We start from the raw sequence: 23936 nt of genomic DNA, 5'->3' as shown, positions 1-23936 counted from the left end.
AGGCGATGATGAAACAAACCAATGAATCTCAATCAGTGCATTTACCCTGGAGCTCGGCTCATAGCTGCGCTGCTGGCTGCTATCCTTGCCACATCCATGGTCTCAAACACGTTTGATTTTCGAGCCTGGCCCATCGCTGGCAATCCTGTAACTTGGACTGTGATTGGTTCTTTCAAGGTCACCCGCTCTCCCACTCTTCCTCTCTTCGCACTCAGTGATCACTTGCTCACTTGCTATCTGAAGCTGTCTTCGAACGCAATGCGATTTGTAGCCAGCGGCATGCGGATCATCACACGAGTTTCATATGAGATAAAAGGAGTGACGAGATGACGAGCGGCCAGTAGACCTTTTCCTACGTTTTATGAGAGAGAGTGGCTTGTTTTATCGTGTTTAAAAGTAAAGTAACTATTTGTGTTTTAATTGGTTTATTGTTAACTACTATTTTACCCTACGGGGCGAGTTGGCCGTGCGATTAGGGGCGTAGCTGTGAGCTTGCATCCTGGAGACAGTGGGTTCGAACCCCACTGTCGGCGGCCCTGAAGATGGTTTTCCGTGGTTTCCCATTTTCACACCAGGAAAATGCTGGGGCTTACGGCGACGGTGGGATAGGAAAGGCCTAGGAATTGGAAGGAAGCGACCGTGGCCTTAATTAAGGTACAGCCGCGGCATTTGCCTGGTGTGAAAATGGGAAACCACCAAAAACCATCTTCAGGGCTGCCGACAGTGGGGCTCGAACCCACTATCTCCCAATTGCTGCATACTGGCCGCACTTAAGCGACTGCAGCTATCGAGCTCGGTAGTCTTAAGTGTTCATGCCCTCTATATCTATAATCAAATTATGCAAAATACAAACCGCCTTAATTATCAGTTCCTCTGTTTTGAATTTTCGACTACTGCTGAGAGCTGCCAGCAGTGTGCGCGCGGGGCTGGTGCAGGGTAAAAGCTCCATGGCGAGCAGCCAGGCTATAGCCAGCAGCGAAGTGCTAGGGCGAGCATCCATGAGCCAGCAGCGAAGCTGCAGCATAAACGTACCCTTATGCTTGAAGAATGTATTCGTAACTGCTAAACCCATACTAGCACAGAAGTCCAGCAAACGCTTCCCAGTCCCATTAGCTTCTATATCTTCCCCACATTTACCAATCACCCTTTCGTATCCTTCAGTTCTATTCCCAACTCTCGCATTGAAATCGCCCATTAGCACTATTCTATCCTTGCTGTTGACCCTGACCACGATGTCACTCAATGCTTCATAAAACTTGTCAACTTCAACCTCATCTGCACCCTCACATGGTGAATACACGGAGACAATTCTAGTCCTAATTCCTCCAACTGACAAATCTACCCACACCATTCGCTCATTTACGTGCCTAGCAGAAACTACAGTATGTTGCGTGCAATGGTATTCCTGATAAAGAGCCCTACCCCAGACTCTGCCCTTCCCTTTCTAACAGCCGTCTAGTACACTTTATAATTCCCTGTCTCTTCCTCGTTATCTTCCCTTACTCGAATATCACTTACTCCTAGCACATTCAGATGCATCCTCTTTGCTGATTCAGCCAGTTCTACTTTCTTTCTTCCCTAAGCTCCATTAATATTGATAGCTCCCCATCGAATTCCATTTCGTTCGCCAAGTTGTTTCCAAGGAGTCCCTCGCCTGTGAAATGGGAGTGGGACTTCGTTACTCCCATAGGCCCAAGGCTTGCTTAAAATGTTCTGAACTCGGTAAATTCATGAAGCAGGATGCTACCCTACTTGCACATAGTCCAAGTGAGGATCTCTCCTCTTACGAGTTATGGACCACCGGTGGAGTGTATAGTGCTAGCCCCATGAGCACAAGGCCACGACTCAGAATATGTCCGAGATGCCCACTCCCATTCCATAGCAACTGGTATCCCGACTCTGAGGACCACTTACTAGGCCACTCAGCCGTTGCCCATGGTTCACGAACTAGGACGTGACTACAGTAACCCACAACATGAACCATGAAATTTATTAGGACTTACTAAATCCTTCGGAAAGCAGAATGAGATGTTCTGCAATAATGTTTTCTTCGGTTTTCTTCCTTCTCAAGAATGTTCCCATGCCGTGTATTGCTGACTATTTGGGAACTTATAACATTTTATGCACGAACTAGCGATAATACCTTTCGCTGACTGGTTATTGAACTCGCAACCATAGGGTTAGCAGGAGAAGGTACTCAGACAGCACTCTGTTGACATGAATGCCCTTGCAATATGCCCAGATGGAACTTGCAGATTTTCTGTATTTTTTTGTTTCTTAAACATTTTGGGTAGAAGTTCCGGAGGTATTCAAAATTTCTGAAAAATATCTCCCATGTTGTTCCTCGCAGGGTAAAAACGCATGGAACATAAAATATAGGAAATTATTTCATGTTTCCTATCAGGCCTCTCTATGCCAAGTCGTGTTCATCTGTTTGTGAGACCATGGAAAAAGTTGATTTTCCTGCCTTTCGTGACTCCGACATTTTGCCAAACAAAGTTTCTGAATCATCCTCCCTTCTTCGTCTTCCTCCATTGTTGTTTACGGGAGACTGAAAATCGTGTTGCTATTCTCCTTGAAACAGTCTTCAGCTTTTCAGTTTTGCCTCAACCTTCCAAACAGTGAACGATAAGAAAAATTGATTAGTAACGATTTAGAAGTCTTGAACTTCGAATTACATTTTATTGTTGTGATCAACAGAATATTTGTAACCTTTTTAGAGAATTCCAGTGTGTAACGGAACTTGAAAACGGTCCCTTCTCAGATTTTCATGTATTTTTGGCAGGGCATGAAATCGGAAAGTTGTAGGTTCGGTTCCCACCAGTTCTGTTCGCCATTTTTATTCTGTACTTCACATCTCCTCGGCATGTACTATACGTACTCGGCACGTCATAAGAACTGAAAGTTTATTTGAACGTGTGGTATTCTTCTGAGATAGCAGAGCAAGTCTTTGCGAAGCGCTAAGTTTTCCTGCAGTTTGTCTCTTTCTAGTGGGCATAAATACAAAAGACTTATGTCTATATTTTCTTCCATTTTCCAGAGCTCCCTCTCCATTTCCGATCTCACAAGTTTTGTATTTCCAGATCTCGAGCAGCAGATCATTGGGAAAGAAATTAAATATTTAAGTTCTAGATTTTTCTGAAAACCTTTTCGATGACGTTTAAACTGGTAGGAGCTTTGTGGGAAATTTGATGAGATTCAGTTTTTAAAAGTGGACTAGTGTTACTTTTATGATTAGGTTGGTTTTTATTTACTACACTCTCCGAATTGATTGATCATAAATTAAAATGGCGATTATGACGATACTGTGTTCTAAACTGTTACAAAATATTTGTTCTAATATTATTTCCAAGGTCTTAAGTAGTATAATAAGCGGGTTCTGGCGCCTCCTCCCGCGGGAAATTTGAATTCTGGCGGGAAATTTGAATTTTGGCGCGAGATTTGAATTTGTAAACAAAGCCACGTGCTTTTGACAGCTGTCATCGACAACAACGCATCGCTAACCTCACTGCTGCCATCCTGACGGGCCTAAACCTCAGTAGTGCCAACTTAACCTAACTAGCGTGAGGTAAACAAAGCCACGTGTTTTTTGACAGCCACGTGCTTTTTGACAGCTGTCATCGACAACAACGCATCGCTAACCTCAGTACTGCCATCTTGACGGACCTAAACCTCAGTAGTGCCAACTTAACCTAACTAGCGGGAGGTAAACAAATCCACGTGTCTTTGACAGCCAGGTGCTTTTTGACAGACAACAACGCATCGCTAACCTCAGTACTGATATCTTGACGGGCCTAAACCTCAGTAGTACCAACTTAACCTAACTAGCGCGTGATAAACAAAGCCACGTGCTTTTTTGACAGCAGTCATCCGCCATCTTTAAACCACAGAGCACTGTGCTGCCCTCTTTATCGTAATAGATGTAAAATTCGTCACCTGTCATCGGCAGTGCTGCCATCTTGGCGGGCCTAAACCTTAGTGCTACCAACTTAACCTAACTAGCGCGTGGTAAACAAAGCCACGTGCTTTTCGACAGCCACGTGCTTTTTTGACAGCTGTCATCCGCCATCTTTAAACCACAGAGCACTGTGCTGCCCTCTTTATCGTAGTAGATGTAAAATTCGTCACCTGTCATCGGCAGTGCTGCCATCTTGGCGGGCCTAAACCTTAGTATTACCAACTTAACCTCACTAGCGTGAGATAAACAAATCCACGTGCTTTTTTGACAGCTGTCATCCGCCATCTTTAATCTATAGAGCACAGTGCTGCCCTCTTTAGCTACTTACCTTTGAAATGTGGTGGCGGATAATTTGAAAAATGCTTTTTGACAGCAGCCATCTTTAATCTAGAGAGCACCGTGCTGCCCTCTTTAGCTAGATACCTTTGAAATGTGGTGGCAGGCAATTCCACATGACAACAGCCATCTTTAATCAAGAGAGCACCGTGCTGCCCTCTATGTGGTGGCGGCAAATTCTACATGCCCTTGTTTGGAAACAAACTCACGCGCTTTTTTGACAGCCGTCATCCGCCATCTTTAATCAACAGAGCACAGTGCTGCACTCTTTAGCTAGATACCTTTGAAATGTGGTGGCGGCAATTTGAAAAATTCTATGTGCTCTTGTTTGGAAACAAAGCCACGTGCTTTTTTGACAGCTGTCATCCGCCATCTTTAATCAATAGAGCACTGTGCTGCTATCATGCGGACAATTTCATCAGCTGTCATCCGCCACCTTTAATCCACAGAACACCGTGCTGCCCTCTTTATGACATGTAGTAGCGGGCAATTTGAAAAGTTCTGTTAGCTGTCATCCGCCATCTTTAATCAAGAGCGCACCGTGCTGCCATCTTTAGCTAGATACCTTTGAAATGTGGTGGCGGCAAATTGAAAAATTCCACATGCTCCTGTTTAGTAAACAAACTCACGCGCTTTTTTGTCAGCTGTCATCCGCCATCTTACATCGCAAACCTCAGTGCTACACTCTTTAGGCACATACCTTTGAAATATGGCGGTGGATAATTTAAAAAGAAAAATTCTACAGCAGCCATCTCTCGACGCTAATTGCACAAGATGGTGGCTATACATGACTCCTTAAAGGTGCTTGTGCAAGATGGCCGCTATACATAGGTTCTTATGAGACGCCCTTGGGATGCTTGCGCAAAATGGCGGTTATACATGGCTCCTTATGAGATGCCCTAGGGATGCTTGCGCAAGATGGATAGAGACGCCCTAAGGATGCTTGCGCAAGATGGCGGACACAAGATGGCGGCTATACACGTCTCCTTATGAGACGCCTTAAGGGTGTTTGCGCAAGATGGCTGCTGCTCTTATGAAGAAAGCTAGCTTAGAGGCTAACGCGTCGTGCTAGTTCGATTCATTAAATTTGGGGCTTAAATGCAAAATGTTAAATATCTCGAAAGCGGTGCATCGTAGAGCAAAACGGACAAAAAAGTTTCTGCCCAGTACCTCGGTTCGCAGTACGAGGAACAAGAAAAACATAGTCTAATGATGAGATCAACGGTTCGGTTCCTACTTAGGCCCTTTGGCATTCGCTCTGTTTTAGCTTGTATTGAAGCAAGTATTCGTAACATGATCAGGTTTAGCTTAAATGCAAAATGTTAAATATCTCGAAAACGGTGCATCGTAGAGCAAAACCTGATACCTAAGGTTTGCAGTATCAGGAACAAGAAAAAAACATAGTCTAATGATGAGATCGACGGTTCGATCCCTACTTAGGCCCTTTGGCATTGGCAGCTATCTAATTCTACAAGATGGGGGGCTATACATAGCTTCTTATGAGGCAGCTTAAGAGCGCTTGCACAAGATGGCTGCTGCTCTTGTGAGACGCCCTAGGGGTGCTTACGCAAGGTAGCAGCGACAAGACGGTGACTATACACAGCTCCTTATGATACGGTCTAGAGGTGCTCACACAAGATGGTGGCTGCTCTGATGAAGAAAGCTAGCTTTGCATCGTGCAGGTATCTTTACAGCACTAAACCTCATACCTTTGAAATGTAATTTGAAAAATTCTACGTGCTTTTTCTTAACAGCAGCTATCTTTAAACAATAGCGGCTATACATAAGCTGTTAAGGCCTCCTCTTATGTCAAGGCATAAACCTGCATCGGGATAGCTAAGAGTAAGCACGTGCTGCAGTGATGACGTCATCATGCATGTTTAGACTTGCAAATCACTAAAGAAACATAACAAGACTAGAATCGAACACTGCACTCTGTGCTGTTAACTTTACCATGTGATCTGAACATTGATTGAAGTGTTTAGAACACTAAATAAGTGATCAAGACTAAAACAGAACACTGTACTCGATACAACATGTCAGGGGATACCTTTGTTCTAAGAAGATTAGATTACCGCACATTCCTTGTAGGGCTAATGGGCAAAAGGGCTAATGGGCTAAAGGGCTAAAGGGCTAGGGTGCCTCTCCTCTCTTTATCCGGGCTTGAGACCGGCTCTACAACTAGAGGCGGAGTTAACACCCTAAGGAAGGGAGAATGTTGGGAAATAATCTATACGAATATAGCTACTCGATCGACTATATACTACAGATGGATGACTTAGGTGAGGGTAAGCGCTTACTTAATAATACCAACACGACGTAATTCATGCTCTATTTCAAAAATATCTTCTTTGTACTGTGTGTAACCAGCATCATGATAGGCTCTTAGCAGTTGTAAACGTTTTACCAGTACGTTGGGGTCTTTACAGTAGCTTATATCTACATAGGGTAACAGAGGCTCGTTGTGAACTTTGAGTGTATATGCAGACAGTTGATGTGTAGGGACTTGTTTTGATATAATACGTGCTTCAGCAGTAGCGTTTCTAGGTACAAACTTAACTTGTTTCGATAGCGACGAAGCGTTGAAATTTCCTTCTTCTTTACCTTGCATCTCTTCTTGAGATGTTTGCACTGCGACAGAACGTGTAGTAGGCTTAGGAAATGAAGTAAAATCATCAAGCTGTAATGGCAATGAAACATTCAGATTTTCTTCTTCTACTTTCCCTTTACTACTGTTTTGATGAACATCATTATCCTTATTATCATAATCATGATCTTGCCTCTCTTTATCTTGAAGTTTGTGCTTAGTAACAGAACTCGCAGCAGGTCTAGACAACAAGGGAGAATTAAAAATCTCTCGCGGAGGTGTACTTTTTAAACATAAATCAGTGTTCGCTGGAATATGGTTGAGCTCTTTGTATTTTGTTCCCGATGAAGCTGCATTACACGCGGCTTCATGACGTTGAGCGTTGTATGCGTTCTTGAACTCTCTTCTACAATGTTTGCATTGAAAAATTGTCCTGCATGATATCTCATGACGTCTCCTGTGATAGCTTCGGGAAAATGCTTTTCCACACTCTTCGCAAATATACCTAGAAATAGGTTTTTCCATGACGGACTTTTATCTTCTGCTAACAGATTCTTCTTTAAATCTACTCGACATTTGTTACTCTCTACTTCGATGATGCGAACAGCTTAGAGATTAACAGTAAACTAGCACAAAAGCGTATAACCGAGGTAGCAACAGTAAGGTATAAGCCCATCAAGATGGCAAGAGTGAGGTTAGCGACGTTCTGCTGTTGGATTTTAAATTCCGCGCTATAACATGCATAAGGTGGCAGCCTTGAGGTTTACTGCCGTAAAGATGGCAGCAGTGAGGTTAGCGACGCTCTATTGTCCTTCAAAGTGAGGTTAGGGTTCGTCAAGAAGACAGCTGTCAAAAAAGCACGTGGCTATGTTTACCAAACAAGAGCACGTGGTCGTGACGTCATGTCCCGCCAGAATTCAAATTTCCCGCCGGAGGAGGCGCCAGAACCCGCTTATTATACTACTGTCTTAATTTATGCATTCCCGAGTGTTACAATAAGTACTTTTCAAAGTGCTAAGAGGCTTATTTCCCCATCGGTTGCTATCGATTAAAAAAACGGTAGAGTGCCGGAATTTCTCCCAGAGAAGGGGTAGTTCATTCATCATCATCATCATCATCATCATCATCATCATCATCATCGATCGGTTTACTCATTGCTGAGCGTCGTGACCTCATTTCTTCACTTCGTTAGTAACTGCATCCTTAACGAGATTTTTCCATCCTGGGCCGTCTTCAGCTCTTCTTAAGATATTGTGAAGAGGTAGACCGGTAATCATCTTTGCTTGGTCTAACCATCTACTTGTTGTTCTGCCTTTTGGTCTGGTGCCTTCAATTCTGCCTTGTAGAATGGTATTTTCTAAATTGTCTCCTTCTCTCCTCAAAATGTGTCCCAGGAACTGGAGGTAACTTTCACTAACGCGGGAAGATGGAGGCATTTGTTCTTCTTTCTGTCCATGGTACACGGAGCATTCTCCGCCCAACACCACATCTCAAAGTCATCTATTCGGTTCTTGTCACTAGTCTTCACAGTCCAGGTCTCACAGCCGTACACGAAAACAGAACACCAGTGATTCCACCAATCTTATTTTCACTGTTTTGGATAATGCCCGGTTCTGCCAAATCTTTGTGAGTTTAACCATTGCGGCACGACCTAGGACAATCCGTCGTTTTATTTCTTTATCACAATTTCCCGTGTTACTGATTATGGAGCCCAGATATACACAATCATTCACCAACTCCAGATCTTTCAGGCATCCTATTGACACGGGTCTCTGGCACTTACGCACTCTCACATGCCAACCGACTGTGCCAGAATTACATCTTTCAGTTTTGAGCATAGAAGACACTTTTTTTACAAGTTCTTTACGTCTATCCTATGCGCGTAACGACCTTTAAAATAAAAGCTGGAGTGTCGGAACGATTGCCCAAAAAGGAGTCCCTCAACATGACAGTAAATCCACTGGCAGGAGTCTTATGAATTTGAACACACTTAAATACAGACTGATTGAACTATGATTCGATCCCGCAACCTTGAGAGCAGGGAGCAAGTGTCTAATAAGCAGCACGGCACGACCGGCCAAATAAAGGAACTAGATACCTCAAATCTATGTGAACATTCTCCTCCTGCCTCAAACATTGTCTATCAACAAAGTAGGTGTTCACATTTTTTTTTCTATGGGCTTTAAGTCGCACCAACACAGATAGGTCTTATGGCGACGATGGAATAGGAAAGGCCTAGGCGTTGGAAGGAAGCGGCCGTGGCCTTAATTAAGGTACAGCCCCAGCATTTTCCCGGTGTGAAAATGGGAAACCACGGAAAACCATTTTCAGGTGTTCACACAGATGCTAAGACAATACATACAATTTATCTGACCTACTATGCTGGGGATAGTGGTTATGTTGATTACTGTTTTAGGAGGAAGTACAACTGGGAAACCATCCCCTCTTAACACTAATCAGATGAAAATAGGGAAGAAAGAGGCTTAATGGTTCGAGGTACGAAGGTGTCGGAAAAAAAAAAGTCACGGTCGGCGAGAAAACGAATGACTGTTGGAGATTTTCCTTCTCATTAACAGCAGCATAATCTTGCCTGATATTATTTCAAGAACCTCGTACAACAGTATTTTAGTCTTATCTTAACCAAGCTAAGATAACTCGTCAAAGGAATTCGAAAAACAAGAAAACTAGCCTTAAGCAATTGCAAATGACAATACACAGCCTGTTTCCAGTCATTCAACCGGGTCAGGAATGAAATGAATGAAGCCCCATCTAGTGGCGAGGATAGGAAATGTGCCCGCTGCCGAAGCCTTTCACACTCCTCTGAAGCATGATTAATGACTGACAGATGAAACTGAAATGAAAGGTGAGGGGGGAAAACCGGAGCACCCGGAGAAAAATCTGTTCCGCCTCCGCTTTGTCCAGCACAAATCTCACATGAAGTGACCGCGATTTGAACCACAGAACCCAGCGGTGAGAGGCCGGCGCGCTGCCACCTGAGCCAACCAGTTTTTATTATTATTATTATTATTATTATTATTATTATTATTATTATTATTATTACTATTATTATTTGCTTTACGTCGCACCGACACAGATATGTCTTATGGCGACGATGGGATAGGAAAGGTCTAGGAAGTGGAAGGTAGCGGCCGTGGACTTAAGGTACAGCCCCGGCATTTGCCTGGTGTGAAAATGGGAAACCACGGAAAACCATCTTCAGGGCTGCCGAAAGTGGGGCTCGAACCCATTATCTCCCGATTACTGGATATTGGCCGCACTTAAGCAACTGTAGCTATCGAGTTCGGTCCAACCAGTTTAAACCGGAAATATATAGTCTAAAATGAATCTATAATACGTGTCGACAGGTGACGAATTTTCAACTACGCCAAACAAGCGTAACAGAAAGAGCCCGGATAAGCATGCATATATGCCGTAATAATATAATTTGTAAGTCACGCCTTCACAGACAATCTGAACGGTGTTTGACAGTGTATATAAAAGCATATTCTGGGGCATATGTATACTTTACATTTGTTAATGCAAATATGCACGTTACAAGTAACTATCTTACTAAATTGTCTCCTTTCAACAATCAGTTAATTACTAGTAATTAACAAAACCTCTGCAATCACTCGGGTATAAAATGTGTGTGTGTGTTCAGCCCGAAGGCTGGTTGGATCCTCAACAGCTCCACCATTAGCTGTCATAGATGGCCTAGGCATCACTGAAGAGACGTCTTAGGGAAATGAGGAGTGAGGTAGTTTCCCGATGCTTTCCTCACTGAGCGAGAAGTTGCTCTTATATCAGTCTGCCAAACCCACTGAAATGCGTACACCAACCGACCCTATGAGCTATATTGTCACACCTTTCATAGCAGGGACTCGCTGCATAACGAATGACATTACTAGCATCGCTCATACCTCTGTCGCTATCATATTGTTAAAGCCAAGGATAAGACTGAGACAGATCAATGAAAGTAAAAAAAAAAAAAGTTGCTCTAGCCCGTACGAGAAGACAGTTCACTGTGCAGTAGGTCTCGCCAGCAAAGGCATCGGGTAAAAAATAACAAATAATTTTAAAAACTGGTATATTTCTGTGGAACAGGCAATCACAGACAATCTTCCTCTTTTCCCACATCTGTGTCGCACATGTCGATTTGGCCCTGTTTTACAGCCGGATGCCCTTCCTGACGCTAACCCTATATGGAGGTATGTAATCACTATTGCGTGTTTCTGTGGCGGTTTGTAGTGTAGTTCGTTGTATGAATATGAAGAGGAAAGTATTGGGACAGACACAAACACCCAGTCCCCGGGCCAGAAGAATTAATCAGAGGCGGTCAAAATCACCGACCCGACCGGGAATCGAACCCGGGACCCTCAACGCTGACCATACAGCTAACGAGTCGGACTAGGCAATCACAGACAATCTGACAATAAAATCTCATCAGTTCTCAGTGAAAGAAAATGTAATCAGCACCAAGCAGGATAACTTTCCTCATATACTGTAGCAGCCAAGAATAACTTAATTTTCCCACGAAACAAACAGTTCGATTTTTGTTCATTTGTTTCTGCATATTATGGTGCATCTTTTTTTTCTACATTTTTCGAGCATGTTTGCATGCATATTTCACTATCTGGTTATGCATAGAAATCCGGATTCTAATAAGAGACATGCAATTCAACAGATACAGAGATTGGCTACCTCCTCTTTCTACCACAAAATGCAGCGGAAGAACACTAACCGCAATACAACTTATAATAATAATAATAATAATAATAATAATAATAATAATAATAATAATAATAATAATAATATGGCGTGTGAATTCCGGAGAGGCGGCTTCTGTGGAAGACGTAACACCATGTCACTGCAAGTTCGCAGACACGACGTGTGTGTGATAAAAGGCAAGTTTGCACGATGCAATGAGAGCTGTTCTCTAAAGCACAAGCATTAAATAGAACTCCTACCAACTTGCTTCGATTATCCAGTACGTGTACGACTTCCCTAGGGATACGCGGAACAGACTTTAAAATCATGTACAGTATTAGCAAAATAGAAATCGCAAAATGTTTAATAATCAACAAACTTTCAATGCCATGCACTACTGTATACTGGAAGTACTGTGCGTACGATGGATGGAAGCTAAGGAAATGACGCGCTGGAACTGAGATTTAAGAGGGACGCAGTACACCTACTGGTTACTAACATGGCTACTTGCTTCTTGACTACTAACTTCGCGCTGTCGGCAATATAGACCTATACGAGCTTTGCGGAGAGCAATCTAAGTAATGTATGTAGCACAGAGGTGCTCACGCTGGGCAATCCGTCCCGCGGGTGCCCAGCATTGTAAGTGGGCGGGCTGGCAAGCGATGCCATTCAAACACAGTGACGTTGCGGCTGCGTCACAGGCCGTGAAAGATGGGCGAAGTTCTCCCAGTCGTTCTCGATCACTGCGGCAATACCAGAGTTTGAAATGCAGGCACAAAATAATGAAAGAACGAGGGGAGAAATCCACGTCATTTTCAATTTACGTTGTAAGAAATAAGTTATTTACGTTCATTGCAGTTTATGTATTTTGACCAGATACAGTACAGAGTTAGGCCTACAACCTCAAATATTTTTATAACGTACGTAATAAATTACAATTTTCACTATTAAATTTTAAGAGGTGCTTTAGAAACATGTCTAATATGATACGCAGTTAAGCTAGATAGCCTGTGGCTTGTAGTTGTTTCGGTTTAAATTATCTGATTATTTCACCAACAATACATTCATGCTTTCCACGAATAACATCAGTTAGGTTATTTATTTGAAGGCTTACTGTGTGTCTATCTGGTAGATATATTTACACTGTTGTTGTACTTTAATCTTGGATAGTAAATATCTATGTCCTCGCTCGTGATGAAACTCCCTCTCGCCATTTAGAGGCTAGATATTATCATTGGACGCCTGTTAAATTTGAAATACTATTTTCAGAAATTCAGTGAAATGAAGAGTCACACAACACTACAATGCTGTGCAAAATCAAGCAGTAAACGTGTTGAATTCTGTAATTATATTACATTTTGCTTAATGAATAACAGGAATTTTACTTTTTTTTTAAATTAAAATACTGTCATGTCCACCCAAGGAATTGTAAATCGTAGCTTATACGCTTAAACCCTGTAACTTGGTAGATTGTAATAATAATAATAATAATAATAATAATAATAATAATAATAATAATAATAATAACGCTTCAATTTTATATGAATGAATATAAGAAAATAAAACTAACTCTTTATATCGAGCGCAGTATAAATCAAACCGGAATATCTTCAAAAGGTCAGTTCTTTATTTTCGATTACAGTGCTTTGTTTTAAATACTGTACCCCCCCCCCCCAATCAACATTTCGCTGAGTAGTGGAGGAGAGCTTCGTAATCACAAGTGAACGTCAAGGCTCCCACCCTTCACTGCAATGTGTGCTCACTCTTTCGCTTCAGTGTGACGTATGCTTGTTACGTAAGCTGCCCGCATTTACGTCACGCCAGGCCGGCTGCAGTGGGTTAGCCTCAACGGGTGCCAAGCTGAAAACGTCTGGTATAGCAGAATGCGGGTATGATGCGCAAAGGTATCACCCAAATATCACTATAAAATTTGTCACAAATGGAACATAATAATTGCTTTTACACATATCAAGTGAAAAATCCCTGGCAAATTAAGAAATACCGTCGTTATTTGAGAAATTTGAAAACATACTTAAGGCTTGTAGACAGGACTGGTTTATGTCGTACTACGCTGCTGGTGCCGTCTTTTGTTATTTTCTTCAGGTCCAGGGCTAGCACCGTGGAATGGGAGGGCTATGTCTGTGGATTCTCATTATCTTTGTCCATTCGCTGCTGGTGCCGTCTTTTGTTACTTTCTTCAGGTCCAGGGCTAGCACCGTGGAATGGGAGTGCTATGTCTGTAGATTCTCATTATCTTTGGCCAGTACAAACAGCAAAATGGAGGTCAAAAGAAAAATAGCATGATACCTGGACCAATAAATATTTTTATTTCTGTTCGAAAGAAAGTAGCTCGATCCCTGGACCAATAAATCACTAGTCCACTGAATTTTTCTTATGTACATTGGCCATACCATTTTGTCGCCTATTAAATATAGCATATCGCGATACAATTCATGAAATGATGTCATTGACAAGTGAAGAATGAAACGAAAGCAAAGAACTTCAGTGAACACAGATATCACACACGGAATTGTTCAAAGTGTAAGACAAAAGACATACGTGTGTCACTATGAGCGCAACACCAAATGTACTTGCAAAGTTGGTAAGTACGTATTAATATTTTCCAAAAAACATATTTCTTAATTTGCCAGGGATTTTTCACTTGATATGTGTAAAAGTAATTATTATGTTCCATTTGTGACAAATTTTATAGTGAAATTTAGGTGATACCAATGCGCACTATACCCCAGAATGCTTTCAGAAACGCCATATGACGACTGTTTTTGGCAAGGTGCTTCGGGACCTTACACGTCTCGAAGTTTTACAACTAGAATTTCGACGAAGTCTATCGAATAATTTCGAGATATGCGAAAAGAAGGTAACCTAAAAATAATTTTGAGGGAACAATCCGCCTTTCCTTGGTTTTGGAATGACGACCATTTTCTCAGTCTTACAAATACCAGGGAATCCACTTCACCACTATGTTCAGGCAGTTCTACACAGTTCAAGAAAATCAGGGGAACATGTTTTGTAACGTCTGGTATCTGAATGTTGCCGGCCCCGTGGTGTAGGGGTAGCGTGCCCGCCTCTCGCCCGGAGGCCCCGGGTTCGATACCCGGCCATGTCAGGGATTTTTCTCTCGATCTGAGGGCTGGCTCGAGGTCCAATCAGCGTACGTCATTGGAATTGAGGAGCTATCTGACGGTGAGATGACGGATCCGGTCTCGAAAGCCCAGAATAACGGCCGAGAAGATGCGTCGTGCTACCACATGGCACCTCGTAACCTGCAGGCCTTAAGGCTGAGCAGCGGTCGCTGGGCAGGCCAAAGCCCTTTTAAGGGCATTAAGTGCCGTGGGTTTTCTTTTGGTTTTGAGGTATGTGAACGTTAATTTGGTAGATGGGCTTCCAATGGTCGTACAGCATACCTTGAGACCTTAGCTATTCAGGGTATGTCAAATCGAAGTTATACTCCATATGCAGGCGTACCCCTCAAAAATAAGTGAATAGCGGTGCGTCCGTGTGTCGTTGTGAGGTACGCGGACTACTGCGGTCATTTGAGCACGTTGTACGTAAACCAGCATATCCCATGAGACATCTTAACGAGGTTCAAGTCGCAGGGCCGTCACTTTGATCCAGGAAGTATGGACTTTTCTTCGTGTTGCTGCGGATCTCGATGTCTCTCCGTCCGTTATTCAACGCTTGTGGAATCGCTACAATGAGACAGACCAGTTCACAACGAGGATTGGACAAGATCGTGGATGCATGACAACCCCACAGGATGACCGATATCTGACCATCTGTGTGTTGCGGCGTCGTTCAGCAACTGCCAGAGAACTGCAACAAGACCTCAGGAGGGTCACTGGAGTCACGATGTCTGAACAGACAGTAAGGAACAGGTTAAGATAAGTGTCCTTACGCCCCTGTTCGAGTGCCCCGTTTAACGCAGCAACATCGCGCAGCTCGCCTTCTGTTTGCCCGTACACACGTCAACTGGCAACTTCGCCAATGGAGATCTGTGTTGTACACAGACGAGTCCAGATTTCCCCTAACACAGCGTGTTGGACGTCAACGTGTATGGAGACGCTGTGGTGAGCAGTACATGCCAAATGTCCAAGAAGGCGACCGATTCGGACAAGGTTCTGTGATGATGTGGGGTGGCAGCAGTATTGATGGCCGTACGGATCTTGTCGTCGTCCGTGGTAATCTTACCGCTGCGGGGTACACCGAGCCGATACTGCTACAGCATGTGTTGGTTGCTGAATACAGCGTTGGCCCTAAATTCGTACTCGTGCACGACAATGCCAGGGCTCATGTAGCGCGCATCACAAGAACGGTATTGCGAGAACTGAACATTCAAGAGATGGAAAGACCAGCAGTGAGTCCCGACCTTAATACCATCTAGCATGTGTGCGATAGGTTGAGAGAAGTGTTCGTGGGCGTCCTGTTCCACCACAGACTCTTCAAGACCACGAACAGGCTCTCATTGAAGAATGGGACCTGATACCGCAGCATGAACTCCGCCGACGTATACGGAGCATGCCGCGTAGGTGCCAAGCTAAGATAAATGCTCGTGGAGGACATACACCATACTGAAGCTCTCCAACTGTGATAAAAATCCACCCTGGAGGATAGTTACCCCTTTGTTTTCGCCCCTATTTGGACATTTCCGTTTGTGTTCTGAAAATGAACGCGAATCCATCGATGTTCTTTTGTATACTTCAACGGTAAAGAATAAAGGTTTAGTTGGTAACATACCTGGGTGTGAGGTATTGTTTTGTGGAGCATGGCATACGCTCAAAAACACGTTCCCCAATTATTTTTTTAAATGTGTATAATGAAGCATGACGTGCTCGGTTATGAACGCTGGCCACAAGTTACCTGGGTCGTTGATCAAGATACTCTCGATTTCTACAATGAAATAACCAAAAGGCATTGAAAGTGGGCAGTAAGTCTAGGTAAACCCTAGTATTGTCAGGCCACAGCTACATAGAATCATGTGAACGTTATCCTCGGTCGGCGGTTAACGATTTAGATTTCTAAAATGTCATTACTTTACTTCTAACACGTAAAAATACTTCAATTGCATACACGGAATAAGAATTTCATTCTGAGACATGAATGTGGTGATATCTTACCTGCGATCCGTAGTTGTGCCGGGCGAGAAATGAGGGCTCCCACTGCGTTACGCGCGATGCAGCGGTATTCACCCTGGTCTGAGGTATCCTGTGAACCGGCCTTCTTGTACTGCACCTGGAGACAAACATAGAACGTTCATTGTTATATTCGATTCCACTAGTTTCTATACATACGTTTTAAAAACTTCACACTATTCAATACTTCGAGACTGGCCTTGTGGCGTTTCTTTTTCGGACGAAATACAACCGAGAGGCTATTCTTTCTAACACTAATCAGAGGGGTTCGAATCCCACTGTCGGCCGCCCTGAAGAGGTTTTTCCGTGGTTTCCCATTTTCACACAAAGCAAATGCTGGGGATGTACCTTAATTAAGGCCACGGTCGTTTCCTTCCAACTAATAGCCATTCGTCACCGTAAGGCCCATCTGTGCCCGTGCGACGTATAGCAACTTTTAAAAAAACGCAAACAAAAACAAACCATAGGAAAAGTGGAAAAGGCCCTACCGTTGAGGGCATAAGCAAAACAAAGGGGAGGGCCTCGAAGGACATGGAAAACAAAGACTCTCTAGGCCTTGCAAGACAAATACCGTCAGCATCGGAAGAGAACGAGAATTGATCGTGTGAGGACGGGAAGCGAAGATAAAACTAAGGAACCTGACACAAGTAATGCCCGACAGAGCTTGGAGGCCCGTGGTCGCCAACCCACACTCCCATGCTGAGAACCCCTGAGGACCCCTCGTCATGACAGTTATGTGGAATTCCATTCTGCAACGAATCCAAAAAGCTAGACAAACGTGGCAGCAAGTTCAACAAATGTATGTAACGCTCTATCGATACTGGAATATCTCTTAATTTTTATTCCGTCTGTTGCAGAAAATGTTTATACTTATGTTAAGATCGGGCCAGGGGAGCAAATAGACGGAGGGTCATAGGCGTCCTCAGACACCCTTAAGTTTAACAAATGCATAATGTTATAAACAAGCTGGAAATAACTAAAGGTGAAAATCATTCCAACGACTAACAAACCTTTCAGGAGAGAGAGAGAGAGAGAGAGAGAGAGAGAGAGAGAGAGAGAGAGAGAGAGAGAGAGACTGAATAACTTTCTTAACTGTCTTATTTCAGGGATGACAACTGCAATCACGAACGGAACCAAAAATGTGAGTTGCACCCAAATGAATGTAAACCAAGTAGCGATCGCAACCCTTTGTGAAGAACATTAATGCTATTATAACATATATACAGGGTTGTGCACAATGAATAGCCTGATTTGATTACGTAGTAAGACCCCACATAAAGAAATTGTTACAAGAATAGGTGATAAAAGATCTTTACTATCAACAGTGAGAAAAAGAAGAGAACTGACCATCCCACGTTCAAAGTCGGTTGACTCGCGACATGTTGCCATCTTCACAACACTGGTGTCTGTGACAGACTGCTCAACTGCGCCGCAGCCAGAGTTGCCAACCCAATTTTCATTTAATAAGCTAGAACATCATCCAATATAAGCTGGAAAAAGCTAAATGAGAACTGGAAAAAGTTTAAAAAAAATAAGCCAAATATTTACAGCACTGCTCACCGGGTAGAGAATGAAATAACCCCTTGTTTTGTTAAGTTAGAAAACTGCTATAATTGCAAACCATGGACATTTAATTATGCCTACTGAGCTCGTCTTGACAGGTGGATGTGGTGGAGATTATTGTTTTAAGAAGAAGTACAACTGGGCAACCATTCTTTATCAACACTAATCAGATGGAAAAATGGAACGGGTCCATCACTTCGAAAAAAGAAGGCATCGGATAAAGAAAGACAAGGGCCACGAAGAGCGTGCGAGTGAAAGACTCCCTAGGCCTCGTGACCTAATACCCACGTGGTCGGAAAAGAACAAGAGTGGATCAAGTGAGATGGGATATGACAGATGAAAGTGAGGAGCCCTGCACGAGTAAGGAAGTATTGTGAGGTCATCGGACGATAGTAAGACCGAAGAATGAGAAGGGATGTCATATACATCATAAAGACACATTCCATGCTCCCGCTGGACCAGTGGTGAGTCAGGTACCATGACTAGGTGATCACAGCTAGTTTCGGTGTTCCTACCACATCATGCAAGAAAGGAACAAGCTGAGAGAGAGAGAGAGAGAGAGAGAGAGAGAGAGTAAGTCTTCGTACATACTAGGGGAACCACAACGCACACTGGATGAACTAAGCTAGATTTAGCGGCGAAAAAACTCCAGCGGGAATATTGTTCTTTTGCCGCTAAACGTGGGATTAAATAAGCTAATTTAGCAGGGGGAAAACTAAGTTGGCAACACTGGCCGCAGCTAGCCGCAACACTCGGGGGTCATACACGGCACATTTTCTAATGGGACACCCCTTCCCGTGACTTTTGGCCACTCGGTGTATATTTCTATTCGCCCTGATGTACAGGTTAACCCCAACACCTTCCAACTGTACCTACTACAATTTGCTTTTTAAGTTGCACCGACACAGATAAGTCTTATACAGAAAAGGAAGAGAAGCGGGACGGAAGCGACCGTCGCCTTTGACTGGTATTAAAATGGGAAAACAAGGAAAACCCCCTTCAGGGCTGCCGAAAACAAAATGATAGCTACGTAACAAAACCCACGCAAATCATTTATCGATGCAGTACACCGTTTTATCGAAACTGAAATCTGATATCTCACTGCAAAATAAAATTTAAAATTCGCAATACCTACGAGACGTAGGGAGCTACATACTCTTCCAAATCAGATATTATGAAAGCATAGCATTAAAAAAAACTTAACATAGAAATACGTTTGTGTACTGTAACTTTTCTACAATACATCGTTTGTAATGTGATCAAAATTCTGCGAACAATTATATAAACTAACGCTTTGCCCAAATAAGCCAGACAGATAATCGTTTAAGAGCAGTATTTTAGTCAATCACGTTAACTCACTACTGATCCCTTTTCACCAACGAACACTTCCTTTCCCTTCCATTTCACCATACTGTACATGCTAAGCGTTAATTTCACTTTCAAGTGTAAAATTTCGAGATTTCTAGATTCGTGCCTGGACAGGTTCACAATACACTGCACAGTGTGATTCAGCAGCCCCTTCCAATATCGCCTGCTGCAGCCCAATTAACGTGCACATGCTTATATGGGGCTATTCCTTCGTATGCGTACTGGTGATATTTTCCTAACTGTCTGACTAATTTTACAAATATTATAAAACTGCATTTAACTTGAAAATATTAAATATCTGCATTTGAAATGGAAAATCTGAAAATTAATATTCATTAATTAAAATACACACTCGTCGGACCTTGTACTCACACTTACTTGTTACCTGCTTACTTACACATACGTTATTTGAAGGGCGCCAGCTACCACTCAGTGCAGCAATAATAGAATGAGAATCTTGACTATCTCTAGGGTGTGGGGTAATAAGCTTACTTTTGACAACATACCATATAAGTTCTGGGAAAAGGAGATTGGCGTTCGGTTTCCCCATTAATTTTGAGGTTAAAATATTTTACTGTCATTGAAATAAAACTATGAATTCGTTTGATAGAACAAAATATATTCTTTAAACAATATATAAAAAATTGTGAGTCTTGTTGCGATAAAACAGATGAGAATATGAAATTATGACATTGCAACTGAAAGAAACTAGGCATGAATTTGAATTCTTCTTGACCGGACATTTAACAATTTATACGAAATATTTCCCTCACTGATTCACTTGACTGTACCTTCAACACTTTGAGTGTAATTACGACGTAATCCTTTGATCTGGTATTTACTGTAGATGTGTCACGCCTAACTTGGTGATACATCCTTGTGACTGCTTCTTCTCCATATCATCTGACTTCTTTGTAAGTCAATATGGTATTACCTCATAGCAGGTGGTTTCCCTCTCTGACTCCATGGTAAGCCCTTGCGTCCGTGTCTTCAACTAAGTGACGGACCAACTTTGGCCTCACTCTCTCAATGACCAATAATTAATGGCTCACTGAGTCTTCTCCATCTCTCGTTCACACTCGTTGACTGACCGACTGAGGCCTCTTCATCTCGTAGACTTCTTCACTGTTCAGCTTCCGTTTAACTAAAGACTGACGCTACAATATGCATCCACCTTTTATAGACGTTGGTTGACACAGCTACGTAATCTCCAGAAATAACAATGATATACTCCCACAACACCTCAAACTGTTGCATGTAATGGTGAAATCCCCCGGGGCTCCCTAAGAAACTCAAAGGAACAGAGCTCAGTGCTAAGTGAGCATGATGACGTAGCCATGACGTGGCGATGACTTGGCAGAATCGCCCACAGTATTGCAATTTAACGTCACATCCACATCTGATACATCGAAACTCTCACTGTACAGATATTTAAAGTTAATCTACATATACGTATATATGCATACACTCAATCACAAATACGCAAGCGACAAGCATTGTATAATGGAATTGAAAATAATTATAACAAAATAATAGTAATCTCACAGATAAAATAATAATACGGACATAATAATGATAATAATAATAATAATAATAATAATAATATCACAGATGCAATAATAATAATATTAATAAAATACAGATATTACCTTGTAACGGGATTTGAACCGTTACACTGGAAAGTACTAATGTTCAGTGAACACATTTTGCACACGATTCAGAACCATAGAGAAATGTTATATCGTCCGTTCGCAAAACACGACGCCTTGAAATCATGTAACAACGTCCTTTTACCATGTAACTATATCAATGTGTCCTGCCTCGTGACCGAGTGTAACGAATAGGGAAATCAATGCAGTAACAGTGCAGTAATTGTCTTAAACACCGAACCGGATGGCGTATGTACTCTGTTCTCGTCGTACTACCAGCATGTTTCCAGTAGTATAGCGTAGCGGATGTGGTTAGGCGTTCGCCTAGCAATCGACGGAATATGCCAGCGTCGGTTCGAATCCTGCATCGTACAAATACTTTTGCATCGGTATGTTTGAATACGTAAACACAGGCCCACGTTTGTCACATTAAACAGTAGAATTACGCTGTTATTCATCTTGTGCCCTGCGCATAGTCCGCTGGTTAGGGCCTGAATGTGCTGTAATCTCTGCTGTCATTCGGCATGTTTTCCACAGAAGAATACGTTGACATGCTCTTCATTTATGGGGAAGCAAGACAAAACGCGTGCAAGGCACTACGTCTGTACCAGGAACGGTATCCCGACAGGCGACACCCGGCTGCTACGACACTCCGCAGTGTTGAGAGACACCTAAAGACAACAGGCATGGTGTCCAACCAGACACCAGTCCGCAATAGGCCCATTACATCGGATGAAACAGAAGATGCCGTTCTGGAGGCAGCTCGTAATAATTTACACATCGTACAAGAGCGATTGCACGACGGGTGAACACCAGCCAGCCAGCCGTCCGGCGATTACTGCATGAACATAAATTTCACCCATACCATCTTGAGCTGCACCGAGAGCTCCATGGGCGGGATTTCGAAGCTCGAATGGAGTTCTGTCGGTGGCTATTAGGCAGGCTGAACAATGATGCAGCATTCGTATCGCATATCGTGTTCTCGGACGAATCGCGCTTCCACAATAATGGGAATGTCAATCGCCACAACATGCACTACTGGAATCCCGGACAATCCTCACTGGGTGCGACAAGCGGGCTATCAAGTACGATGGGGAGTGAATGTTTGGTGTGGAATCTTGGGAAATCGCCTGATTGGACCTTATTTCTTTCAGGGCCATTGGACAGGCCCACGCTACCTGCACTTTCTGCATCAGCAACTCCCACTGGTGTTAGAGGATGTGCTCTTGCACGATCGTTTGACGATGTTGTTGCAACAGGATGGAGCTCCACCACATTCGACTTTGCCCGTTCGTAACCATCTGAATGAGGAACTGCCAGGGAAATGAATAAGACGAGGAGACCCTCTTTCTTGGCCCGCCAGATCACCGGATTTAATGCCGTTAGACTTCTTCTTGTGTGGACATTTGAAGAACGTCGTTTACACTCAAGCGCCGGAAAACCCTGACCAGCTCCGGCAACTCATCACGGACGCCTGCCGAGCAATTACACCTGGAATGCTTCAGCGCGCAAGCCGATCTATTGGACACCGGGCCCGAATGTGTATAAACCAAAACGGTCATCACATCGAGCATTTGCTCGAAAAAACATTGCCAAGGCAGTTGTGTTCCTATTATTTCCGGTCTGTATGTGTCCGGCCTTCTATCAGTCCATCTTTGGGCCACAAACACATTCATTCACACAATTTGCATGAAATCGGGTAATGAACTTACATTGCGTTTGTAATCTTCGCCTCGGACTCGAACCTCCCACCTGACATGCTTGCCCGCTCCGCCACGCCTTTACGAACTACACTACGGTTCCGTACGGCACAATGAGCAGCATATAGCAAGTACTGTATTAGGTTTACTGCGGTCGCAATATCCATTTAGTGTTTCGCCGGCGTGTCAGGTTCATATGATCTAGAAGACACACGCATATCTTCCAGTGTTTAATACGAGTATAACATTACGGCGTCCTATCATGATGAGGCGGTAAATACCAAGATATCCGGTTGTGTTTTCTGAGCATACTGGCAGGGCAGATGTTTTCAGGACGGAATGAAATTTGTGGGTTGCATAAAACTACATTGGAAGGGGCGGCTGAATCACGCTGTATACATTTTATAAAACACCCATTCCTTCTTACAAGCCAGTAGTAAGATACATCTCGTACTAAGGTGCTCCAATAATTGTGTAGCTAGTTCAGTATTACACATGGCATATAAAATTCAACACATAACCAGTATCGGTAGTACGACATCTTGTAGTGTGATTACAAATGTATAAATGTGACTATTCTGATGTCAACAGCGAACGCAAAAATGACTGGAACAAAGTGAAGAAAGATTTTATGGATGTCAAAGAAAAGACTAACCGCGAAAGAAAGCATTTCACTTACTGAATATTGAATTTTCATGACCGCATTGTAATCGAAACCGACTTTCAACCTATTAGGCCGTGTTACGTACATTTAGTACGTGTTGAAGAGATGTTAAGTACAGAACAAAAATGGCCACCCGGACACCCGTGGGATCCGAACCCACAACCTCCCGATTTCGCGTCCCATTATTGTGGAAGCGCGATTCGTCTGAGAACACGATATGCAATAGGAGTGCTGCATCATTGTCCAGCCTGCCT

General features: G+C 43.1%; 1 protein-coding gene across 1 annotated transcript in view; it reads right to left on the bottom strand.

Annotated features, from left to right (window-relative positions):
- The window catches only part of LOC136860514 (protogenin), a 606373-nt gene that overhangs the window by 381243 nt on the left and 201194 nt on the right, over positions 1 to 23936 (bottom strand). The window contains exon 3 of the mRNA XM_067138762.2: positions 16724 to 16838. Coding sequence (XP_066994863.2) covers positions 16724 to 16838 — 115 coding nt within the window. The remainder of the gene's footprint in view (positions 1 to 16723; positions 16839 to 23936) is intronic.

The sequence above is a fragment of the Anabrus simplex genome, chromosome 1 (genome assembly GCF_040414725.1).
Source record: "Anabrus simplex isolate iqAnaSimp1 chromosome 1, ASM4041472v1, whole genome shotgun sequence".
In the NCBI taxonomy this organism is placed as follows: Eukaryota; Metazoa; Arthropoda; class Insecta; order Orthoptera; family Tettigoniidae; genus Anabrus; species Anabrus simplex.
The sequence above is the reverse complement of the archived record's forward strand: the minus strand, read 5'-3'. Positions and strand labels throughout refer to the sequence as shown.